The sequence below is a fragment of the Cololabis saira genome, chromosome 9 (genome assembly GCF_033807715.1).
Source record: "Cololabis saira isolate AMF1-May2022 chromosome 9, fColSai1.1, whole genome shotgun sequence".
NCBI lineage: Eukaryota > Metazoa > Chordata > Actinopteri > Beloniformes > Belonidae > Cololabis > Cololabis saira.
In genome coordinates, this window is record NC_084595.1 from 7,005,890 (window position 1) to 7,025,605 (window position 19,716).

General features: G+C 37.0%; 1 protein-coding gene across 2 annotated transcripts; it reads left to right on the forward strand.

Moving 5' to 3' along the window:
* The first annotated feature begins 3,575 nt into the window (after nucleotides 1–3,575).
* pgam5 (PGAM family member 5, serine/threonine protein phosphatase, mitochondrial) lies at nucleotides 3,576–19,369 on the forward strand. 2 transcript variants are annotated; one of them, XM_061730367.1, is made up of 6 exons: nucleotides 3,576–4,036; nucleotides 8,290–8,462; nucleotides 10,381–10,506; nucleotides 12,730–12,818; nucleotides 16,658–16,791; nucleotides 18,824–19,369. In XM_061730367.1, exons 1-6 carry the CDS (start codon nucleotides 3,813–3,815, stop codon nucleotides 18,972–18,974), a joined length of 897 nt encoding a protein of 298 aa, XP_061586351.1. In that variant the 5' UTR covers nucleotides 3,576–3,812; the 3' UTR covers nucleotides 18,975–19,369. The 2 variants fall into 2 exon arrangements, with proteins under 2 accessions (XP_061586351.1, XP_061586352.1); XM_061730368.1 differs by having other exon boundaries at nucleotides 16,661–16,791.
* Nucleotides 19,370–19,716: the final 347 nt, after the last annotated feature.

The window sequence follows — 19,716 nt, forward strand, 5'->3', positions numbered from 1 at the left end:
AAAAGTCAAAATGTCGAGAAAAACGTCGAAATGTTGAGAAAAACGTCTAAATGTTGAGAAAAAAAGTCGAAATGTTGAGAAAAAAAGTCAAAATGTCGAGAAAAAAAGTCAAAATGTCGAGAAAAAAGTCGAAATGTCGAGAAAAAAAGTGGAAATGTTGAGAAAAAAAGTCAAAATGTTGAGAAAAAAAGTCAAAATGTTGAGAAAAAAAGTCAAAATTTCGAGAAAAAAGTTGAAATCTTGAGTAAAAAAGTTGAAATGTCGAGGAAATAGTCAAAATTTCGAGAAAAAAGTCAAAATGTTGAGAAAAAAGTCTAAATGTTGAGAAAAAAAGTCAAAATTTCGAGAAAAAAAGTCTAAATGTTGAGAAAAAGTCAAAATGTTGAGAAAAAAAGTCAAATTTTCGAGAAAAAAGTCAAAATTTCGAGAAAAAAGTCAACATTTCGAGAAAAAAATCTAAATTTAGAGGAAAAAGTCAAAATTTCGAGAAAAAAGTTGAAATCTTGAGTAAAAAAGTCGAAATGTCGAGGAAATAGTCAAAATTTCGAGAAAAAAGTCGAAATGTCAAGATTAAAAAGGAAAGGAAAAAGGAAGAAAAAAAGGAAAAGAGAAAAAAAGAGAAAAAAAGAAGAAAAAAAGTTAAACATTTTTGAAAAAGCTCCAGGAGCCACTAGGGCGGTGCTAAAGAGCCGCGGGTTGCCGACTCCTGGTCTATGATGCTCAGCGACTGCACATGCTGGGTGAATGCGGGGGTTTTGGCGCCCTCTAGTGGCCAATACCCGCTCATACACGCGTACGCGGACAGTTTTGACCCGGACCGGCCACCGTAGTACTTGTAGCACTGACTTATTTTAGCTTTCTGTTTCTTTTACTGACTGCTCATGTTTTGAAACCGCTCCGTATCAACCGTTTTCGTTCTATAAATAATTCCAGTTGACGTTCCCGGGGTTGGATCGAGCAGGCAGAGCCCTCGTAGCGGCTGAGACGCGTGTTTGTGCGGAGCAGAGAGAGCCAGCGTGGCGTCTTTATCTCCCTGTTAATAAGCAGCTAATCAGGATGTCGTACAGGAAAACTTTGAGAGTTATTTTCGGCCTGGCGGGAGGCTCTGCCGCCCTGGTGCTGGCGGCACGACCGCGGCCGCGGCGGAGTCCCGCCGGCCCCCTGAGCCTATAAGCCTTAGAATGAAGGCAAATGGCAAAAGGCGAAATGTCGAGATAAAAATTGAAATGTTGAGAAAAAAAGTCGAAATGTTGAGAAAAAAAGTCAAAATTTCGAGAAAAAAGTCAAAATTTCGAGAAAAAAGTCAAAATTTCGAGAAAAAACTTGAAATCTTGAGTAAAAAAGTTGAAATGTCGAGGAAATAGTCAAAATTTCGAGAAAAAAGTCAAAATGTCGAGAAAAAAGTCTAAATGTTGAGAAAAAAAGTCGAAATGTTGAGAAAAAAAGTCGAAATGTTGAGAAAAAAAGTCAAAATGTTGAGAAAAAAAGTCAAAATGTTGAGAAAAAAAGTCAAAATGTCGAGAGAAAAAAAGTCAAAATGTCGAGAAAAAAAGTGGAAATGTTGAGAAAAAAAGTCAAAATGTTGAGAAAAAAAGTCAAAATGTTGAGAAAAAAAGTCAAAATGTTGAGAAAAAAAGTCAAAATTTTGAGAAAAAAGTTGAAATCTTGAGTAAAAAAGTTGAAATGTCGAGGAAATAGTCAAAATTTCGAGAAAAAAGTCAAAATGTTGAGAAAAAAGTCGGAATGTTGAGAAAAAAAGTCAAAATGTTGAGAAAAAAAGTCAAAATGTTGAGAAAAAAAGTCAAAATTTCGAGAAAAAAGTCAAAATTTCGAGAAAAAAATCTAAATTTAGAGGAAAAAGTCAAAATTTCGAGAAAAAAGTTGAAATCTTGAGTAAAAAAGTCGAAATGTCGAGGAAATAGTCAAAATTTCGAGAAAAAAGTCGAAATGTCAAGATTAAAAAGGAAAGGAAAAAGGAAGAAAAAAAGGAAAAGAGAAAAAAAGAGAAAAAAAGAAGAAAAAAAGTTAAACATTTTTGAAAAAGCTCCAGGAGCCACTAGGGCGGTGCTAAAGAGCCGCGGGTTGCCGACTCCTGGTCTATGATGCTCAGAATTGAGCGACTGCACATGCTGGGTGAATGCGGGGGTTTTGGCGCCCTCTAGTGGCCAATAACCGCTCATACACGCGTACGCGGACAGTTTTGACCCGGACCGGCCACCGTAGTACTTGTAGCACTGACTTATTTTAGCTTTCTGTTTCTTTTACTGACTGCTCATGTTTTGAAACCGCTCCGTATCAATCGTTTTCGTTCTCTAAATAATTCCAGTTGACGTTCCCGGGGTTGGATCGAGCAGGCAGAGCCCTCGTAGCGGCTGAGACGCGTGTTTGTGCGGAGCAGAGAGCCAGCGTGGCGTCTTTATCTCCCTGTTAATAAGCGGCTAATCAGGATGTCGTACAGGAAAACTTTGAGAGTTATTTTCGGCCTGGCGGGAGGCTCTGCCGCCCTGGTGCTGGCGGCCACGGCCGCGGCGGAGTCCCGCCGGCCCCCTGAGCCTATAAGCCTTAGAATGAAGGCAAACGGCAAAAGGCGAAATGTCGAGATAAAAATTGAAATGTTGAGAAAAAAAGTTGAAATGTTGAGAAAAAAAGTCGAAATGTTGAGAAAAAAGTCAAAATTTCGAGAAAAAAGTCAAAATTTCGAGAAAAAAGTTGAAATCTTGAGTAAAAAAGTTGAAATGTCGAGGAAATAGTCAAAATTTCGAGAAAAAAGTCAAAATGGCGAGAAAAAAGTCTAAATGTCGAGAAAAAAGTCTAAATGTTGAGAAAAAAAAGTCGAAATGTTGAGAAAAAAGTCGAAATGTTGAGAAAAAAAGTCGAAATGTTGAGAAAAAAAGTCAAAATGTTGAGAAAAAAAGTCAAAATGTCGAGAAAAAAGTGGAAATGTCGAGAAAAAAAGTGGAAATGTTGAGAAAAAAAGTCAAAATGTTGAGAAAAAAAGTCAAAATGTTGAGAAAAAAAGTCAAAATTTCGAGAAAAAAGTTGAAATCTTGAGTAAAAAAGTTGAAATGTCGAGGAAATAGTCAAAATTTCGAGAAAAAAGTCAAAATGTTGAGAAAAAAGTCGAAATGTTGAGAAAAAAAGTCAAAATGTTGAGAAAAAGTCAAAATGTTGAGAAAAAAAAGTCAAAATTTCGAGAAAAAAGTCAACATTTCGAGAAAAAAATCTAAATTTAGAGGAAAAAGTCAAAATTTCGAGAAAAAAGTTGAAATCTTGAGTAAAAAAGTCGAAATGTCGAGGAAATAGTCAAAATTTCGAGAAAAAAGTCGAAATGTCAAGATTAAAAAGGAAAGGAAAAAGGAAGAAAAAAAGGAAAAGAGAAAAAAAGAGAAAAAAGTTAAACATTTTTGAAAAAGCTCCAGGAGCCACTAGGGCGGTGCTAAAGAGCCGCGGGTTGCCGACTCCTGGTCTATGATGCTCAGCGACTGCACATGCTGGGTGAATGCGGGGGTTTTGGCGCCCTCTAGTGGCCAATACCCGCTCATACACGCGTACGCGGACAGTTTTGACCCGGACCGGCCACCGTAGTACTTGTAGCACTGACTTATTTTAGCTTTCTGTTTCTTTTACTGACTGCACATGTTTTGAAACCGCTTCGTATCAACCGTTTTTGTTCTATAAATAATTCCAGTTGACGTTTCCGGGGTCGGATCGAGCAGGCAGAGCCCTCGTAGCGGCTGAGACGCGTGTTTGTGCGGAGCAGAGAGAGCCAGCGTGGCGTCTTTATTCCCCTCGTTAATAAGCAGCTAATCAGGATGTCGTACAGGAAAACTTTTAGAGTTATTTTCGGCCTGGCGGGAGGCTCTGCCGCCCTGGTGCTGGCGGCCACGGCTGCAGCAGAGTCCCGCCGGCCCCCGGAGCCCCGGAGCGGCTGGCCGGTGCCGGCGGTGCCCGCGGTGAGAGCCGCCAAGCCCGCATGGACGCCCGCCAGCAGCACGCCGGCGCCCACCGGACACGACTGGGACTTCAACTGGGACAAGTGAGTTCCCCCAGACGCGTTTTTTGTTTGTTTCCATTGCCATTAGGGTTTGCAAACTCCCCCAGAACAATAAATAAAGGGACAGCTCGTCGGCAGGGCCGGAGTTCTGCAGATTTCTGCTGCTTCGTCGAAAAATGCTACTGTGCGCATGCGCACATCCACAAAGTATCATTTCTCGACGCGGAGCAAGAATCGGTAGAACACCGGTGTTCTGCCGATTCTTGCTGCTTTGCCAAAAAATGCTACCTAATTGTTTTCTACCTTTTTGTAGAGCTACAATTTTACTGTGTTTTACTCCCTAAACCACGTCCTTGTCCCCCTAAGTGGTCTTTGTCACTTGCCAGGCCGTCATTGTAAATAAGAATGTGTTATTAATGACCTGCGTGGTTAAATAAAGGCGAATGACTGAATGAATATCAAATAAAGCAATAGAATTGTTTTTTTTTCTCTCTTTATCGTATAATGTTCACAAAATGTAATGCGATTCATGTCATGGATAGTGTATTTTGAAGGATCAAATACTCATATTATCAATTTTACATCGTGCAAGAAATGATGCAAACTTTGTGCGCATGCGCAGAACCACAAAGTAGCATTTCTCGACGGGGAGCAAGAATCAACAGAACACCGGCTGACCCGAGTACCTTCACCCTTCCTGGTGGTGAATTTTTTTAGCCCCCTTTTTATTTATTCTTTATTTAATTTATTGATAAAATAAAACAACAAAAAATGTAATATTAACGCAAACGTTCCTAAATTGTGAATGAAAGGGAGCAGAAAGAAGAAGAATCTTATTTAATCTGCCCCTTTTTTCCCCAAGAAATCAATTTACAAACAACGTAAATAAAAAAATAAAATAAAATAGCCGCCGGCCAACACAGACAGTCACATTCCTTACAAAAACAAACAATGTTTATACCTTTCATGACACTGGGTATGTCAATCAAACGTAACTAACATATTTCATTATATTTACTTAACATACAGGCTTTAATTGTTCTTTTGAATGTAATGTTTGATTTGGATTCTTTGTTTTCTTTATTCAGATTGTTCCATAAACTGATTCCTTTCACAGAAACACAACGTTCCATCAATTTAGTCGTGAATCTTGTTTTTTTTTAAATCTGTTCCTTTTAAGTTATACTTGCTTTCTCTTTTTTTAAATCTTTTCTGAATTGGTAAAGTTTTTTTATGAGCTTTAAAAATAATTTGCAGAATACTATAGTCTACTAATTCATGAAATTTCAACAATTTTAACTGAAGGAATAATGGATTTGTTGGATCTCTTTATTTATATTATTCTTATGGCTCTTTTAGTGAGTGAAACGATTTTTTTAACGATTTGACTCGAACCTGAATTGAATTAGATGCATATTTCTGAATGCCATGAACACATGGAAAACACATTATTATCCAGCAATTCACTTTAATACAAAATAACAAAATTAGATGAATAAAATAAGTATCTTTCTTAAACAGAAACCTGTCCTGCTTAACTTAAAATTGTATAAATTAATATAAAACAATAGAAAGAAAGCAGAACATCCATTCTGTAATAGTGCACATTTTTAGTGCAACCAGAAAGTCTGTAGAAAACTTGTAAACATATTTGTGCCTCAAAAGCCATACAGTTGTAGTAAAACAGAAAAAAATAACTTATGAACTCAAAAGCTCAATGCCATTTTCCATTGGCATTTTATGACTATTTTTGACTCTCACAGTAATACGGGACAAAGTGCGTCCCTTTTCAGCTCAATACGGGACGTACTTTAGTTTATAATATTGCTTTCAATTCCCAACAGTCCACGACAAATCTCACCGTGGACGTGGAAGAGGCATTTTATTGGAAAATAAAGAGTGGGAATCTAATTTTCTAATTCTTGGGCCCCAGTTGTCTCCCAACCCCCAAAACTCTTGACATTAACGCAGCTTTGTCAGCTTTTAAAGTCTCCTCTAAATCAGCAGACGTGTCAGGTGTCGAGTGATTAAGTTAACCAGGATTTGTGAAGAATTGTGTTAATGGGTTTATTACAACCCATTACCACAAATCCGTCCCCTTTGTTTGGCAATTTAGGGCTAAAAGACCTCGCTGACATAAAAGTATTCCTTGTTTTTGCATTGAAACAAGAATGAACTCAAAGGACATTTATTTTTTATTTATTTATTTCAGATCCCCATTAGTTGCAGCAGCAACTATTCTTCCTGGGGTCCAACAGTACAAATATACATTTCTATAAAACTTTTACAGTACAATATAAAATGTTAGTTAAACAGAATAAAACAAAGTAGATAACAAGTACAAAGAACAACAACTAAAAAGAAAAACAAGACAAAAAACAAAAACTAAACTAAAGATAATAAGCAGAAAACCATGAAAAAAAGAAAATGAATTTTCCTAAATGAAAAAAAAAACAAAAAAAACATAACAACCAAAAACAGATAGATTAAAGATAAATCCAAGTACAACTAAAGATAAATAAGTTCATACTAAATGAGGCAAATACAAAAACAAAAAAACGTATTTCAATACAAGAAAATTTAAAATTAAATAAATAGTGAAAATAACCGGAAACGTCACAAAACTTCAACAAAATAAAATACTAAAAATTGAAATTAAATGCAGAACAAGAAAATATGTTTATTTATATAACACCTAACTCAATTAAATCAATAAGCTAAAACCACAAACACAATCTAAAACAACCAGTTTCTTTTGAACTTCCTTTCTTAGTCTCCTCTTGAAGCTTCAACTCTGCCACTATAGTTGAAATAAGATTTTCTGGAAGTTAATTCCAGTAAGTAACTGCCCTGTACATTACTGTTCTTTTTAGTGCACCGGTTTTAGGTTTGGGCAGGTGAAATGACCACTCGTGGCATGTCTAGTATGATAGCTGTGGCTATCACTAGCAAGAAGCAACGACATCACTGAGTTTAATATACAAAACTACCAAATTCCACATTTTATTGCCTTATTATTTCCCATGTGGATGTCTTGTCTTTACCTCAAAGCTCTGACTGCAGCTGTAAATAAGATCATGTCGTTTAAACCAGACATGTCATCATGTTTAATTATGACATAAGGAAATGGTGTTTATTTGTGAAGAAACACCAGAATATGTCCCTGTAAATTTAACATCTTGCTAAATGATAGTAGCACCGTCAAATAGGAATGGGTGATATTTTACCGTTCACAATAAAGCGTCAAAAAAATTCCCCACGGTAAGAATTTGTATCTCACGGTAAAAATGATAAATTCCCGTTGATGAAGGAAGGAAGGAAGGAAGGAAGGAAGGAAGGAAGGAAGGAAGGAAGGAAGGAAGGAAGGAAGGAAGGAAGGAAGGAAGGAAGGAAGGAAGGAAGGAAGGAAGGAAGGAAGGAAGGAAGGAAGGAAGGAAGGAAGGAAGGAAGGAAGGAAGGAAGGAAGGAAGGAAGGAAGGAAGGAAGGAAGGAAGGAAGGAAGGAAGGAAGGAAGGAAGGAAGGAAGGAAGGAAGGAAGGAAGGAAGGAAGGAAGGAAGGAAGGAAGGAAGGAAGGAAGGAAGGAAGGAAGGAAGGAAGGAAGGAAGGAAGGAAGGAAGGAAGGAAGGAAGGAAGGAAGGAAGGAAGGAAGGAAGGAAGGAAGGAAGGAAGGAAGGAAGGAAGGAAGGCTATTTATTTACAAATGTAGCCACCGATGAAGACAAAATCAATCTTGTATGGAAAAAAGCATTAAAAATCACAATAATCGAAGAATCGTGGCACCAATAATCGAATCGACAATCGTTATAATCGAAGAATCGAAGCTCCAATAATCGAAATCGAATCGAATCGTGAGGTACCCTTGTTTGCACACCCCTAATAAATTCCCATTGATGACGTTTAGTAGTATTTAGTATCTTTTAGAGCAGTGTTTTGGCTCCAAAGACTGAATGTAGTGATAGATTTATAGTTACAAATGTGGAGTTGAATTGGTATTTTTTTTTTATCGTTATTGGAATAAATGCCAGAAATTATTGTGATACATGTTTTAGTCCATACCGCCCATCCCTACCGTCAAACACTCTGAACTTAAGGACTAGAAGGATTAAGGTCAGTGATTCTCAGACAGGAGACGGTTCCTGATGCTCACGTTTATTCCAGTAACGTCTATTTAAACTCTGGTGGGTGAAGGGTTTCAAACGGGCGGTGAGGGGGCATGATCTTGCAATTGGATCAACATTTTTCTTCCAAGTTAAGCTGCTGCTAATCTCTTATTAACACCATGTGAACTCTGCAGGAGAGACCCGTCTGTGCTGACCAACGGGAAGAAGAAGGAGAGCGTGAGTGAAGACCCGAGCTCGGAGCAGGACAACAGCAAACCCAAGGCCACGCGCAACATCCTGCTCATCAGACACTCCCAGTACAACCTGAGCGGGAACAGCGATAAAGAGAGGATCCTCACGCCTTTAGGTGCTCCCTGCAGAGTATTATTATTATTATTATTACGTTTATTGAACAGGGACAAATGTATCAAATAGTGATGCACCGAAATGAAAATTTGTGGCCGAAACCGAAAATAATAATAAACACTTGGCCGAATACCGAACAATACCGAACAATCGTTCTTCGCAGTTTTTCATTTATTTTGCCAATTTTTTCACCATTGCATAAATCAAATACATTTGATTTAGGCATGCTTTTCAAAGAAAAAAATCTTTTACAAAATTACAAGGTAGAAAATATTTTTTTTTGTAATTCAAAGTTTTTATTTTTCATTATTGCAACACACAAAACGAACATTAAACACAACAGACGTCATGGAGGTCAAAAATAGCAAAAATAATTATAAATAAATTAAAAAAAATTAAAAATTATATTAATAGAAGAAATAAAAAATAAAAAAAAAAGTAAATTTGAAAAATCTAAAAATAAATTAACTAAAATTAAGACAGGCAGGTAAGTAAGTCCAATTAACACATCTGTAGGTAGAAAATATTTATTGAACATAAAATACTGAATTTTTTTTAATTTCCCAGCATTATGTTGTTTTGGTTCCACCTCCTGGTGAATGTTAGGTAAATGTGGTTACTTTTTGGTTGGCCAACGATTTATGTTTGTGGTGCAACTGTTACGGGAGCGGCCAGTCTATTTCCTTATATTACAACGCCGTTATTAATTGTTCGTTTTTTTTCCCACTTATTCCAGTTATTAAGTGTTTTTTTTGCCATTTTCGGCCGAACAAATTCGGTTACCGAACAATCGGTGCATCACTAGTATCAAACTTTATTTCATAAAAAGTACAAAGCAGATGTCATACATACAGGTTTCTAGCCAGAGCTCATTTGAAACCCCTGTCCCTGGTTAGGCTTTTACTTAAAATTCGAAAGCAGAGTTAAAACAGTACAAAACCATTAAAATACTAAACAGAATAAAGACAATACGAAGACAAGAAGCAAAAACACAAACCATATAAGGACAGAAAACTAAAATAATACAGTGGTACGGTATGTTAAAGTCAATGTTCACAAGCTTGTTTCAGTTTCAGCCATTGTTTTACTTGTTGCTAAAAACCTTGAGCTCTGTCAGTATTTTGATTTCAGGTGGCAGTGTATTCCATAATTTGGTACCTATTACCGAGAGGGATGACTGTCCAAATGTTGTTCTGCGTTTTGCTATCCTACAATTACTGCTTGTTGCAGCCCTAGTTCTAATTCCTGGGTATTTCTGGGGCAAAGGTTATTCACACATTTGAATTGTAGTGTTAAACTCACAGTGTGAACGTGAAAGTACAGAAGCGTATTGCATTTACTTGAGAAAAAAAAATCTGCTCTGTTTTTCTGAATTAACGAGAGAAAAAAAAATCTGCTCTGTTTTTCTGAATTAACGAGATAATGTCCAGCAGATCAGAATGGGCTTTCCGTCTGAACAACCGCAAAATCCTGAGGTGCAAAGTCGACAAACTAATAACAATACCATCTATAAAAATGAAAGACAAGAGTATCTCCCAATGTTTCGAACCAAATCAAAATAAAACTGGATTAAACTGGACAGGAACATGTTTGCTTCCATGAACTCCAGCTCTCAAGTGAATGATAGCTTCTTGCAAGTCGTTAATTCAGAAAAACAGAGCAGATTTTTTTTTTCATTAAAACCTTTCTTGGAATTCTGAGATAATTATGTCTTTAATTCAGAAAAACAGATTTTTTTTTTTTAATTAAAATTTTATCTCGTTAATTCAGAAAAACAGCAGATTATTATTATTTTTTTTTCTCAAGTGAATGCAATATGCTTCCGTATGAAAGAGCGTGCACTACCCACAATTCAGAGTGAACGTTTTCGAAAGATCTGTCGTGTTTTTTTTTAAAACCCATGTTTTCTACATTTCCAGGTCGTGAGCAGGCCGAGTTGACGGGTAACAGATTATCAGCGCTGGGGCTGAAATACGATGTTCTGATCCACTCCAGCATGGCCAGGGCCACGGAGACGGCCAACATCATCAGCAAGCACCTCCCAGGTAGTGAGGGATCCAGCCCCAACACAATCTCACTGTTTTATTATTTTACCTCTTTCCTTCATCATTTTATTTGTTATTTACTGTTTAATTGTGTACTGTTTACTGATATGAAGCGTACTCTTAAATTAAATACTAACCGCGCAAAGTTACACTAGTGATGGAAGAGTTATAGAATTGTCAAATTGGTTTAATTCACCGCACGAATTGTTACAGATTACTTTTGTAATACTGTATTTGACTCGGTCTTTGTACGTTTTGACCGTATAGAAACGTAATTCTTGCCAGTTTAAGAATGAGATGAACCTGCTGTACTCTACTGCCCTTACTGTTTAACAACTTGTGCTTTGTAGCTCCTATAATGTAATAATTTCACCCTATAATGTAATAATTTCACCCTATAATGTAATAACGCCTGAAAATGAAATAAAATTTGCACTTAACTCAATCGAAAATGTAATAAAACCAAATAATGTAATAACTTCCCCAATAATGTAATAAAATATCCTGACTGATATTGTAACATTTTTACCAATAATGTAATACCTTATTACATTATTGGGAGTTTATTACATGTTACTCAAAGTCTGCAATTTAACCCAATAGTAATTCTGGTGTTTCAAATCCAGCGTATATAACATTCTTAGATACTTAAAACACAAAATGTAGAACTCTGGACTGAAAATGAACAAATATATTACATTATTTGTCAAGTATTACATTATCAGTTTTGGATCAGTTAATGTAATAAGTTATTACATTATCGGTAAAAATGTTATTACAATATCAGTCAGGATATTTTATTACATTATTGGTGAAGTTATTACATTATTGGATTTTATTACATTTTCGATTGAGTTAAATGCAAATTTTATTACATTTTCAGGAAATTATTACATTACAGGGTGCTACATGCTTTATTATTTTACCTCTCTTCTTATCATTTTATTTTATTTATTTGCTGTTTAATTGTGTCTTGCTGCTTTTAATGTTGACGTAAAGCACTTTGAATTACGCTGTGTTGAATTGTGCTCTAGTCAAAATTCAGGTTATTGCTAATATTCCGGTTACTGAAACATTCAGAATATTCCGTTTACATGGTAATTAATCATTCGGGATATCTGGATCAAACCAGCGACGCACGGAGAACGTGATGACGCAATTCCCGTCATTTCCGCTTCTTCTTCCTGTATCCAAATTCAAAACAAATGCTGCTTCAACTTTTCACTCACCTTCTTGTAAATCTTCTATCCCGGTACTTTCTACCGTCTACAAATGCAGAAATGTTCATATCCTTCATTACATTTATGAAGTGATTAGTCTCCTCCTGGTCTTGCGTTTCTCCGTGTTTATAAGAACTTCCTGGACTCAAAAGACCAGGATTCCTTGTGAACAGAACATGTGCAGAAAACAGATTCCTGTTCCGTTTGATGGGGATATTCCGTTTGGTGTTTACATGACCCAATATTCAGGTTTTAAAAGGAGTAACCCAGGGGTCATATTTGGGTTTTTAAAAACCCAAATATGAGCAAATTCGGGTTATTCAAAGGGGTTATTGGTGTTTACATGGCCGTGCAAATTCGGGTTATTGCTAGGAATGGGTGATATTTTACCGTGCACGATTTACCGTCAAAAAAATTCCCCACGGTAAGAATTTGTATCTCACGGTAAAAACGATAAATTCCCGTTGATGACGTTTTTGTGTAAAACCGGATTCATGGTTATGCGTTAAATCGAAAGAAAAGGAAGGAAGGAAAGAAGGGAGAAAAGAAGGAAGGAAGGAAGGAAGGAAATGAGAGAGAAAGAAAGAAAGAAAGAAAGAAAGAAAGAAAGAAAGAAAGAAAGAAAGAAAGAAAGGCGGATCTGAGAGCGAGGAGCTTGAGTCATTCCAGTTTTGCAGTACAGGTGTAACTCATTTAATTGGTTTTTATTAATTCAATTTAATTGGTGTAGTTTAGTATTTAGTATCTTTTACAGCAGTGTTTTGGCTCCAAAGACTGAATGTGGTGATAGATTTATAGTTACAAAGGTGGAGTTGAATTGGTATTTTTTTTTAATCGTCATTTATACCGTTATCGGGATAAATGCCAGAAATTATCGTGCTAAAATGTTTTAGTCCATACCGCCCATCCCTAGTTATTGCCAATATTGGGGTTTTAAAAGGGTTATTGATGCATGTAAAGTCACAGTAACATCATGAATGTTTCCTCTTCCCTCCGTGTGCAGGAGTGGAGCTGCTGAGCTGTGACCTGCTGAGAGAAGGTGCTCCTATTGAACCGGTTCCACCCGTCACCCACTGGAAACCCGACGCCGTGGTGAGAGAAGCCGCTCCGCCTGCACACTGGGCTCTAGGCCCCATGCATACTTTACTCTGTAAAACATAATTCTGTTCATATGTGTGTGCAGGAGTCATGTCAAGTGTTTGTTTAGCCTTACATGTGCAGGACTCAGCCACTATCAGCCAATACATCAGCACTGGTCACAGGAAGAGTTGATTTCAAAAAGGCTCGTTTTTAAAGGAGTGACGGCTACTCAGTTCTTTTAAAACGTTTTTTAACATACACTTATATATCATTTATGAAGTCCACACTGCGAACACTCAAAATCTTACCAAGAATATTTGTCTTATTTCTAGTTAAAATGTCTCATTTTTAGTAAAAAAAAAATCCCATTACACTTAAAACAAGAGTCATCACCAGAAAAATAACTTATTTGACAATTTTCACCTGTTTCAAGTAGATTTTCACTTGAAATAAGTAGAAAAGATTTATCTTCTCATTACAAGCAAAAAAATCTTGTTCTACTGGCAGATTTTTCTACTTATTTTAAGTGAAAATCTACTTGAAACAGGTGAAAATTGTTGTTTTTTTCTTCCAGTGATGAGTCTTGTTTTAAGTGTAATAAGATTTATTTTGACTAATGAAACATTTTAACTAGAAATAAGACAAATATTCTTGTTAAGATTTTGAGTTTTTGCAGTGCAGTACTTGTGCCAGATCGTCCAGTGGTAATTGTTATTGAGTATTTGATTACCGTATTTTCACGACCATTCGGCGCACCGTGTGGAAAGGCGCACACTCGGTTTTGTGTGTAATTTTTGGATTTAAAACACACATACGGCGCACCGACTGAAAAGGCGCCGTCTACAGACACGGAGCTGCACACATGTGCGCCGCAAAACACACACACACCCGCTGCAGAACACACACAAGCACACAAGAGTGCTTATTTAAAAATAGAGCGGGAGCAAAACTTAGTTTGATTGTATTTTATTTCAGTTTTTACATTAATCAAACCCTTCAAAGTCCTCATCCTCTGTTTCTGCATTAAAGAGCTCCGCTAATTCAGCTGCGCCAGTCCCAATTTCCTCGCTGTCAGAGTCACTTTCCGTGCCGTGCGGCCCCTCGGAAATGATGCCGGCTTTTGCAAAAGTCCGAACAACAGTCCCAGCAGACACGTTAGCCCACGTATGTGTGAAAAAAACCACCGGGTCGCCGCACATAGACCTGCCTCAGCCACTCGATCATCTCTTCATCCAGCCAGCCCTTTTCATTCGCCTTTATAATGACTCCGGCTGGAAACGTCTTTAGGCAAAGTTTTTCTTTTAAAAATCACCATCGGCGGCCGTTTCTGTCCATCAGCGTGGCAACCAAGCACAACAGTAAATAAACTTTTCATACCCCGTTGTGCGGATCCCCACCGCGCTGTTCCCGTCCTCTCCGCCGCGTTATTCACCGGGATGTCGAACATGTTGGTGATGTGGGTGGGCTGGATGCGTTTGTCGTGATGTGTCGGCTGCAGAATGAGCGGAAGCTCTCCATCTTTTCCATATAATGAATGAATGAAGTTTATTCAGTCATTGCAACACAAAACAACACCAAAAAAACATTGTACACAGCATTAACTTTTCATACAAAACCAAAAAAATGTGTTGAACAATAACTGAAAAGGCATAGACAGAAGCAAACTGCTTATAAAAGCCTATCCTATAGTACCAACTTTCTATTTTTGGCTACCGACCTCCAGAAAACCAAAAAGAGAATAGAAAAGCAAAGAAACAACAAAAGGCAAAGAAACAATAAAAAAAGCAAAGAAACATTAACAGATGGTCAATTGCACTTATAAGCTTCAAAAATAGCTTTACAAACCATTTTCTTAAATACAACAAAAGAATGACATGTTTTTAAATGTATGTTGGCATCATTCCAGAATTTAACTCCAGTAATGGAGACGCGTCTCCTTTTCATACCTTTTTTAGCCATTTGTACTGTGAAATTACAGACACCTCTAAGATTGTAACGAGTCTCCTGAATTGAAAAGAACCTCTGTATTGGGTCAGAGAGCATTTTTGATTTTGTTTTAAACATAATTTGCACGATTTTAAAATAAAACAAATCATAAAATTTAATGAGAATTAATGAGAATGAGAATTAGAAAAAGTGTCTCTGTGTGAGCGTAGTAATCAGCCTTATTGATGATACGTATGGCTCGTTTTTGAAGTTTTATTCTTGAATTTAAGGTGGTTTTAAAGGTGGATCCCCACAATTCCACACAGTGAGATAAATAGGGAACAATCAACTAGTAGTAAATCAAATGCAAGGCCTTGGAATTCAGTATATTTCTGGATTTATACAGGATTGCGAGTGATTTTGAAATTTTCCCTTTAATATTCAATGTGTTTTTCCGCCGGGCGCTGCTGCTGCGCTGGCACCGTGAAGCGAAAGCACCAAGACGGACCTCCATGAAAATGTTCAATTTTCATTTCTTCCGCCAGCGCTACTGCTTTCAGTCGAATGAAATGCTGAAACGCTCCTTCCACCCGCTCTGTGCTTCACCCCCCCCCTTTAACGTCCGAGGAAGGTTTCTATCACGTCTGCAACTCACGGGTGCTTCACACCCCCCTTCCCCCTTTAACGTCTGTGGAAGGTTTCTATCACTTCTGCAACTCACGGGGGCTTCACACGCCCCTTCTCCCTTTTTACCGTTCTCATGGTGGCCGTCCTCCGTACTAGGGCTGTTCGATTAATCGATTTTAAATCGTAATCGCGATTATGTAATTAGAACGATGTTAAAATGTGAAACTCGTAAAATCGATTTTTCACTTTTTATTTTTTTATTTTTTATTTTTTAACCTTGTCTGCACACATATTAATGATTGATGGAAATACCTCTCAATACCTGCGACAAGTGCCCAGTTTAGTTTAATTAGAAAATGTCTTGTTTTATTTAATTGGAAATATAACTTACTGTATGATTTGCTGATTTTTTTTTTTTCAGAGATAAAACTTTATATTTTATTATATTTTTTAAAACTTTTTTTCAACTTATTTTACAGAGTATTGCACTTTATTCATTCATTTTTGGTTTAATAAGAGCAAAGTTTGCACTTAAAGCCCAATGGGGCAAATGTTTGATTTGATTTGTTTATTTGCACAACATAAAAAAACGGTACAAAAGTTGAAATTAACATAAAAGCATGAAAATATGTGCAGGTGAGAAAGGAAGCCTTAAATGGGCTTATTCAAAGTTCTCACCAAGAAAATACATTGTATTGAAATAATAGCAAGAACAAAAAACTATACATTGAACATTGAACTATGTTCAATAAAAAAACAGCATATTTGAAATAATTTCTTTGCCTTTTGTCAATTCACAAAATAATCGTAATCGGATTTTGAGAAAAATAAATCGAGATTTTATTTTTGGGCAAAATCGAACAGCCCTAATCCGTACATTACCGTAATACAGGTAATAGATACGGCGCACCGTTTCATTGGGCGCGCAGCACATTCTTTAAAAAAAAAAAAAAAAAAAATGTATGTGCACCTAATGGTCGCGAAAATACGGTATTTGTTTGTCGAAAGCTTAAACATTGAGCTCAGTAATAATCTGGCCTTACTAAATCTGGTTTAGTTTTTTTTTTTTTTTTTATTCAACAGTTTTTGCTATTTACCGGACATGTCCTATACACGCATTAAATGTTTTTAGAGGATGCAACATCCTCCACAGTCGCTTCTCTTTGGAATGAACCTCAGTCTTCACGCGTTTCCTGCCGTGGAGCCAGTGCCGTGTATTGACTCTGTTCTGACTGAGGGGTTCAGACTGAACCCGTTCATGCAACAAAGGTAGCTTTCATCTCTCTGCCGTCCTCTAGCAGTACCATGAAGATGGAGCTCGCATTGAGGCAGCCTTCCGCCGCTACATCCACCGCGCTGACCCCAAGCAGAAGGAGGACAGCTATGAGATCATCGTGTGTCATGCCAATGTCATCCGTTATTTTGTCTGCAGGTTTGTGTCGGCGGTGAATCGGCTCAGGCCCGACTTGTTGCTGTTGTGTCTCCCAAAGAGCTCTTGATTTGATTCATTCATTTGCTTCACTCGTGTCCGTGTGCTCTTGAGATGCATTTTTTAAAAAGAACATGTTACTCTGGATAAATTTAAAGGGATTTAAAGGGGACCTATTATGAAAAACAGGTTTTTTCTTGCTTTAACAAATATAAAGTGGTCGACTTTTATTTCGACTTTCTCGAAATTTTGACTTTTTTCTCGACATTTCGACTTTTTCCTCGACATTTTGACTTTTTTCCTCGGCATTTTGACTTTTTTCCTCGACATTTTGACTTTTTTCCTCGACATTTGGAATCTTTTCCTCGACATTTTGACTTTTTTTCCTCGACATTTTGACTTTTTTCCTCGACATTTCGACTTTTTTCCTCGACATTTCGACTTTTTTCCTCGACATTTCGACTTTTTTCCTCGACATTTTGAAGTGTTTGAAGTGTTGACTTCAAAAAAGTCAACACTTGACTTTTTTCTCAACATTTTGACGTCTTTCCTCGACATTTTGACGTTTTTCCTTGACATTTTGACTTTTTTCTCGACATTTTGACTTTTTTTCTCGACATTTTGACTTTTTTTCTCGACATTTTGACTTTTTTTCCTCGACATTTGGACTTTTTTCCTCGACATTTGGACTTTTTTCCTCGACATTGCAACTTTTTTCCTCGACATTGCAACTTTTTTCCTCGACATTGCGACTTTTTTCCTCGACATTGCGACTTTTTTCCTCGACATTTTGACTTTTTTCTCAACATTTTGACTTTTTTCCTCTACATTTTGACTTTTTCCTCGACATTTTGACTTTTTTCCTCGACATTTTGACTTTTTTCCTCTACATCTTGACTTTTTTCCTCGACATTTTGACTTTTTTCCTCGACATTTTGACTTTTTTCCTCGACATTTCGACTTTTATTTCGACATTTCGACTTTTTTCTCGACATTTCGACTTTTTTCTAGACATTTCGACTCTCGAAATTTTGACTTCTCGACATTTCGACTTTTTTCTCGACATTTCGACTTTTTTCTCGACATTTCGACTTTTTTCTCGACATTTCGACTTTTTTCTCGACATTTCGACTTTTTTCTCGACATTTCGACTTTTTTCTAGACATTTCGACTCTCGAAATTTTGACTTTTTTCTCGAAATTTTGACTTTTCTCGAAATTTTGACTTTTCTCGAAATTTTTCCTTTTTTCCTCGACATTTTGACTTTTTCTCGACATTTTGACTTTTTTCCTCGACATTTTGACTTTTTTCCTCGACATTTTGACTTTTTTCTCAACATTTTGACTTTTTTCCTCGACATTTCGACTTATTTAGACTTTTCTCGATATTTTGACGTTTTTCTCGACATTTTGACTTTTTTCTCGACATTTCGAGTTTTTTCCTCGACATTTTGACTTTTTTCTCAACATTGACGTTTTTTTTCGACATTTCGACTTTTTTTTCCTCGACATTTTGACTTTTTTCCTCGACATTTCGACTTTTTTCCTCGACATTTCGACTTTTTTCCTCGACATTTTGACTTTTTTCCTTAACATCTTGACTTTTTTCTCGACATTTCGACTTTTTTCTCGAAGTGCATAATGAAAAAAAAATCTTCCCCCAGTTATAGCTAATATAGCTACATGCAGCATGTGTTTTTTTGATTTTTTGCGGCTCCAGACATATTTGTTTTTTGTGTTTTTGGTCCAATATGGCTCTTTCAACATTTTGGGTTGCCAACCCCTGGTTTAGAGGCTGAATTTCTAATTTATTTAGCAAAAACAATCAAAAGCTTGTTTAAGACATTCAAGTCCTGTTTAAAATAGACATTAGACGCCATAATAGGTCCCCTTAAAGTTCCAACAGCAGTTAATCCTCCAGTTATCTCCTTTAGTTTAAGAACTTTGAAGCAAAAGTAAGCCTGATTGTAATGCTGCTTTAACAGTTTACTGGGACACTCACATCTTCTTTTTTTCTTTGTCTCCTCCCACTAAAGGGCTCTGCAGTTCCCGCCGGAGGGCTGGCTGCGTATGGGCTTGAATAACGGCAGCATCACGTGGCTGACGATCCGGCCGAGCGGCCGCGTGGCCCTCAGGACTCTGGGAGACACGGGATTCATGCCCCCGGACAAACTAACGCGGACTTGACGGCTGGAAAAACAGCAGCTTTCTGGAACAGGGTTGAGCTCACTTTCCCTCAAGTGTCTTGAAAACTAATCTTGGTGTTTTGGTTTATTTGTTTTTTTCTTTTTTCTTTTTGTAACGGATCTACCATCAATCTTGTCAGACTATGTGGTGTTGTTGTGATTTACTTCCGTGCCATAAAACGCCAACAGAAGTGATTTTTGCAGCTGCATAGAAACTCTCTTGAATGTAATTTAAGATTTTTACACAGGGGGACTGGATTTTTTTAAAAACCAAAACCAAAAAGGTCTATTTGTATAGCTGTTCTACATGAAGTTAAAGCTAATAACGTTTTACGTGAGTGAGGTTCATGTGTTGTATAGTGGAGGTGTGGTGAATAAAGTTATGATGAACGTGAACGATTCAGGATGTTTTTCTCGCAGCCACTGAATAGGCCGGTGTTGAAATCGATTTTTCGATTCTCATATTAATTCCTAAAAATCGATTCTTGTGTCTAAAGATCGATTTTATTTTTTTTTTCTTTCATTACATTTTCACCCGGTAAACTTTAATACCAGTAGACGGTAGGAATGGGTGATATTTTACCGTTCACGATAAACCGTCAAAACAATTCCCCACGGTAAGAATTTGTATCTCACGGTAAAAATGATAAATTCCTGTTGATGACGTTTTTGTGTAGGAAGGAAGGAAGGAAGGAAGGAAGGAAGGAAGGAAGGAAGGAAGGAAGGAAGGAAGGAAGGAAGGA

What these genes read in the sequence shown, in the direction of transcription:
- pgam5 (XM_061730367.1), top strand. Translation starts at nt 3,813, where the DNA reads ATGTCGTACAGGAAAACTTTTAGAGTTATTTTCGGCCTGGCGGGAGGC. An exon ending in TGGGACTTCAACTGGGACAA is followed by an intron (nt 4,037 to 8,289) that starts GTGAGTTCCCCC and finishes TGAACTCTGCAG; the next exon opens with GAGAGACCCGTCTGTGCTGA. An exon ending in GAGGATCCTCACGCCTTTAG is followed by an intron (nt 8,463 to 10,380) that starts GTGCTCCCTGCA and finishes CTACATTTCCAG; the next exon opens with GTCGTGAGCAGGCCGAGTTG.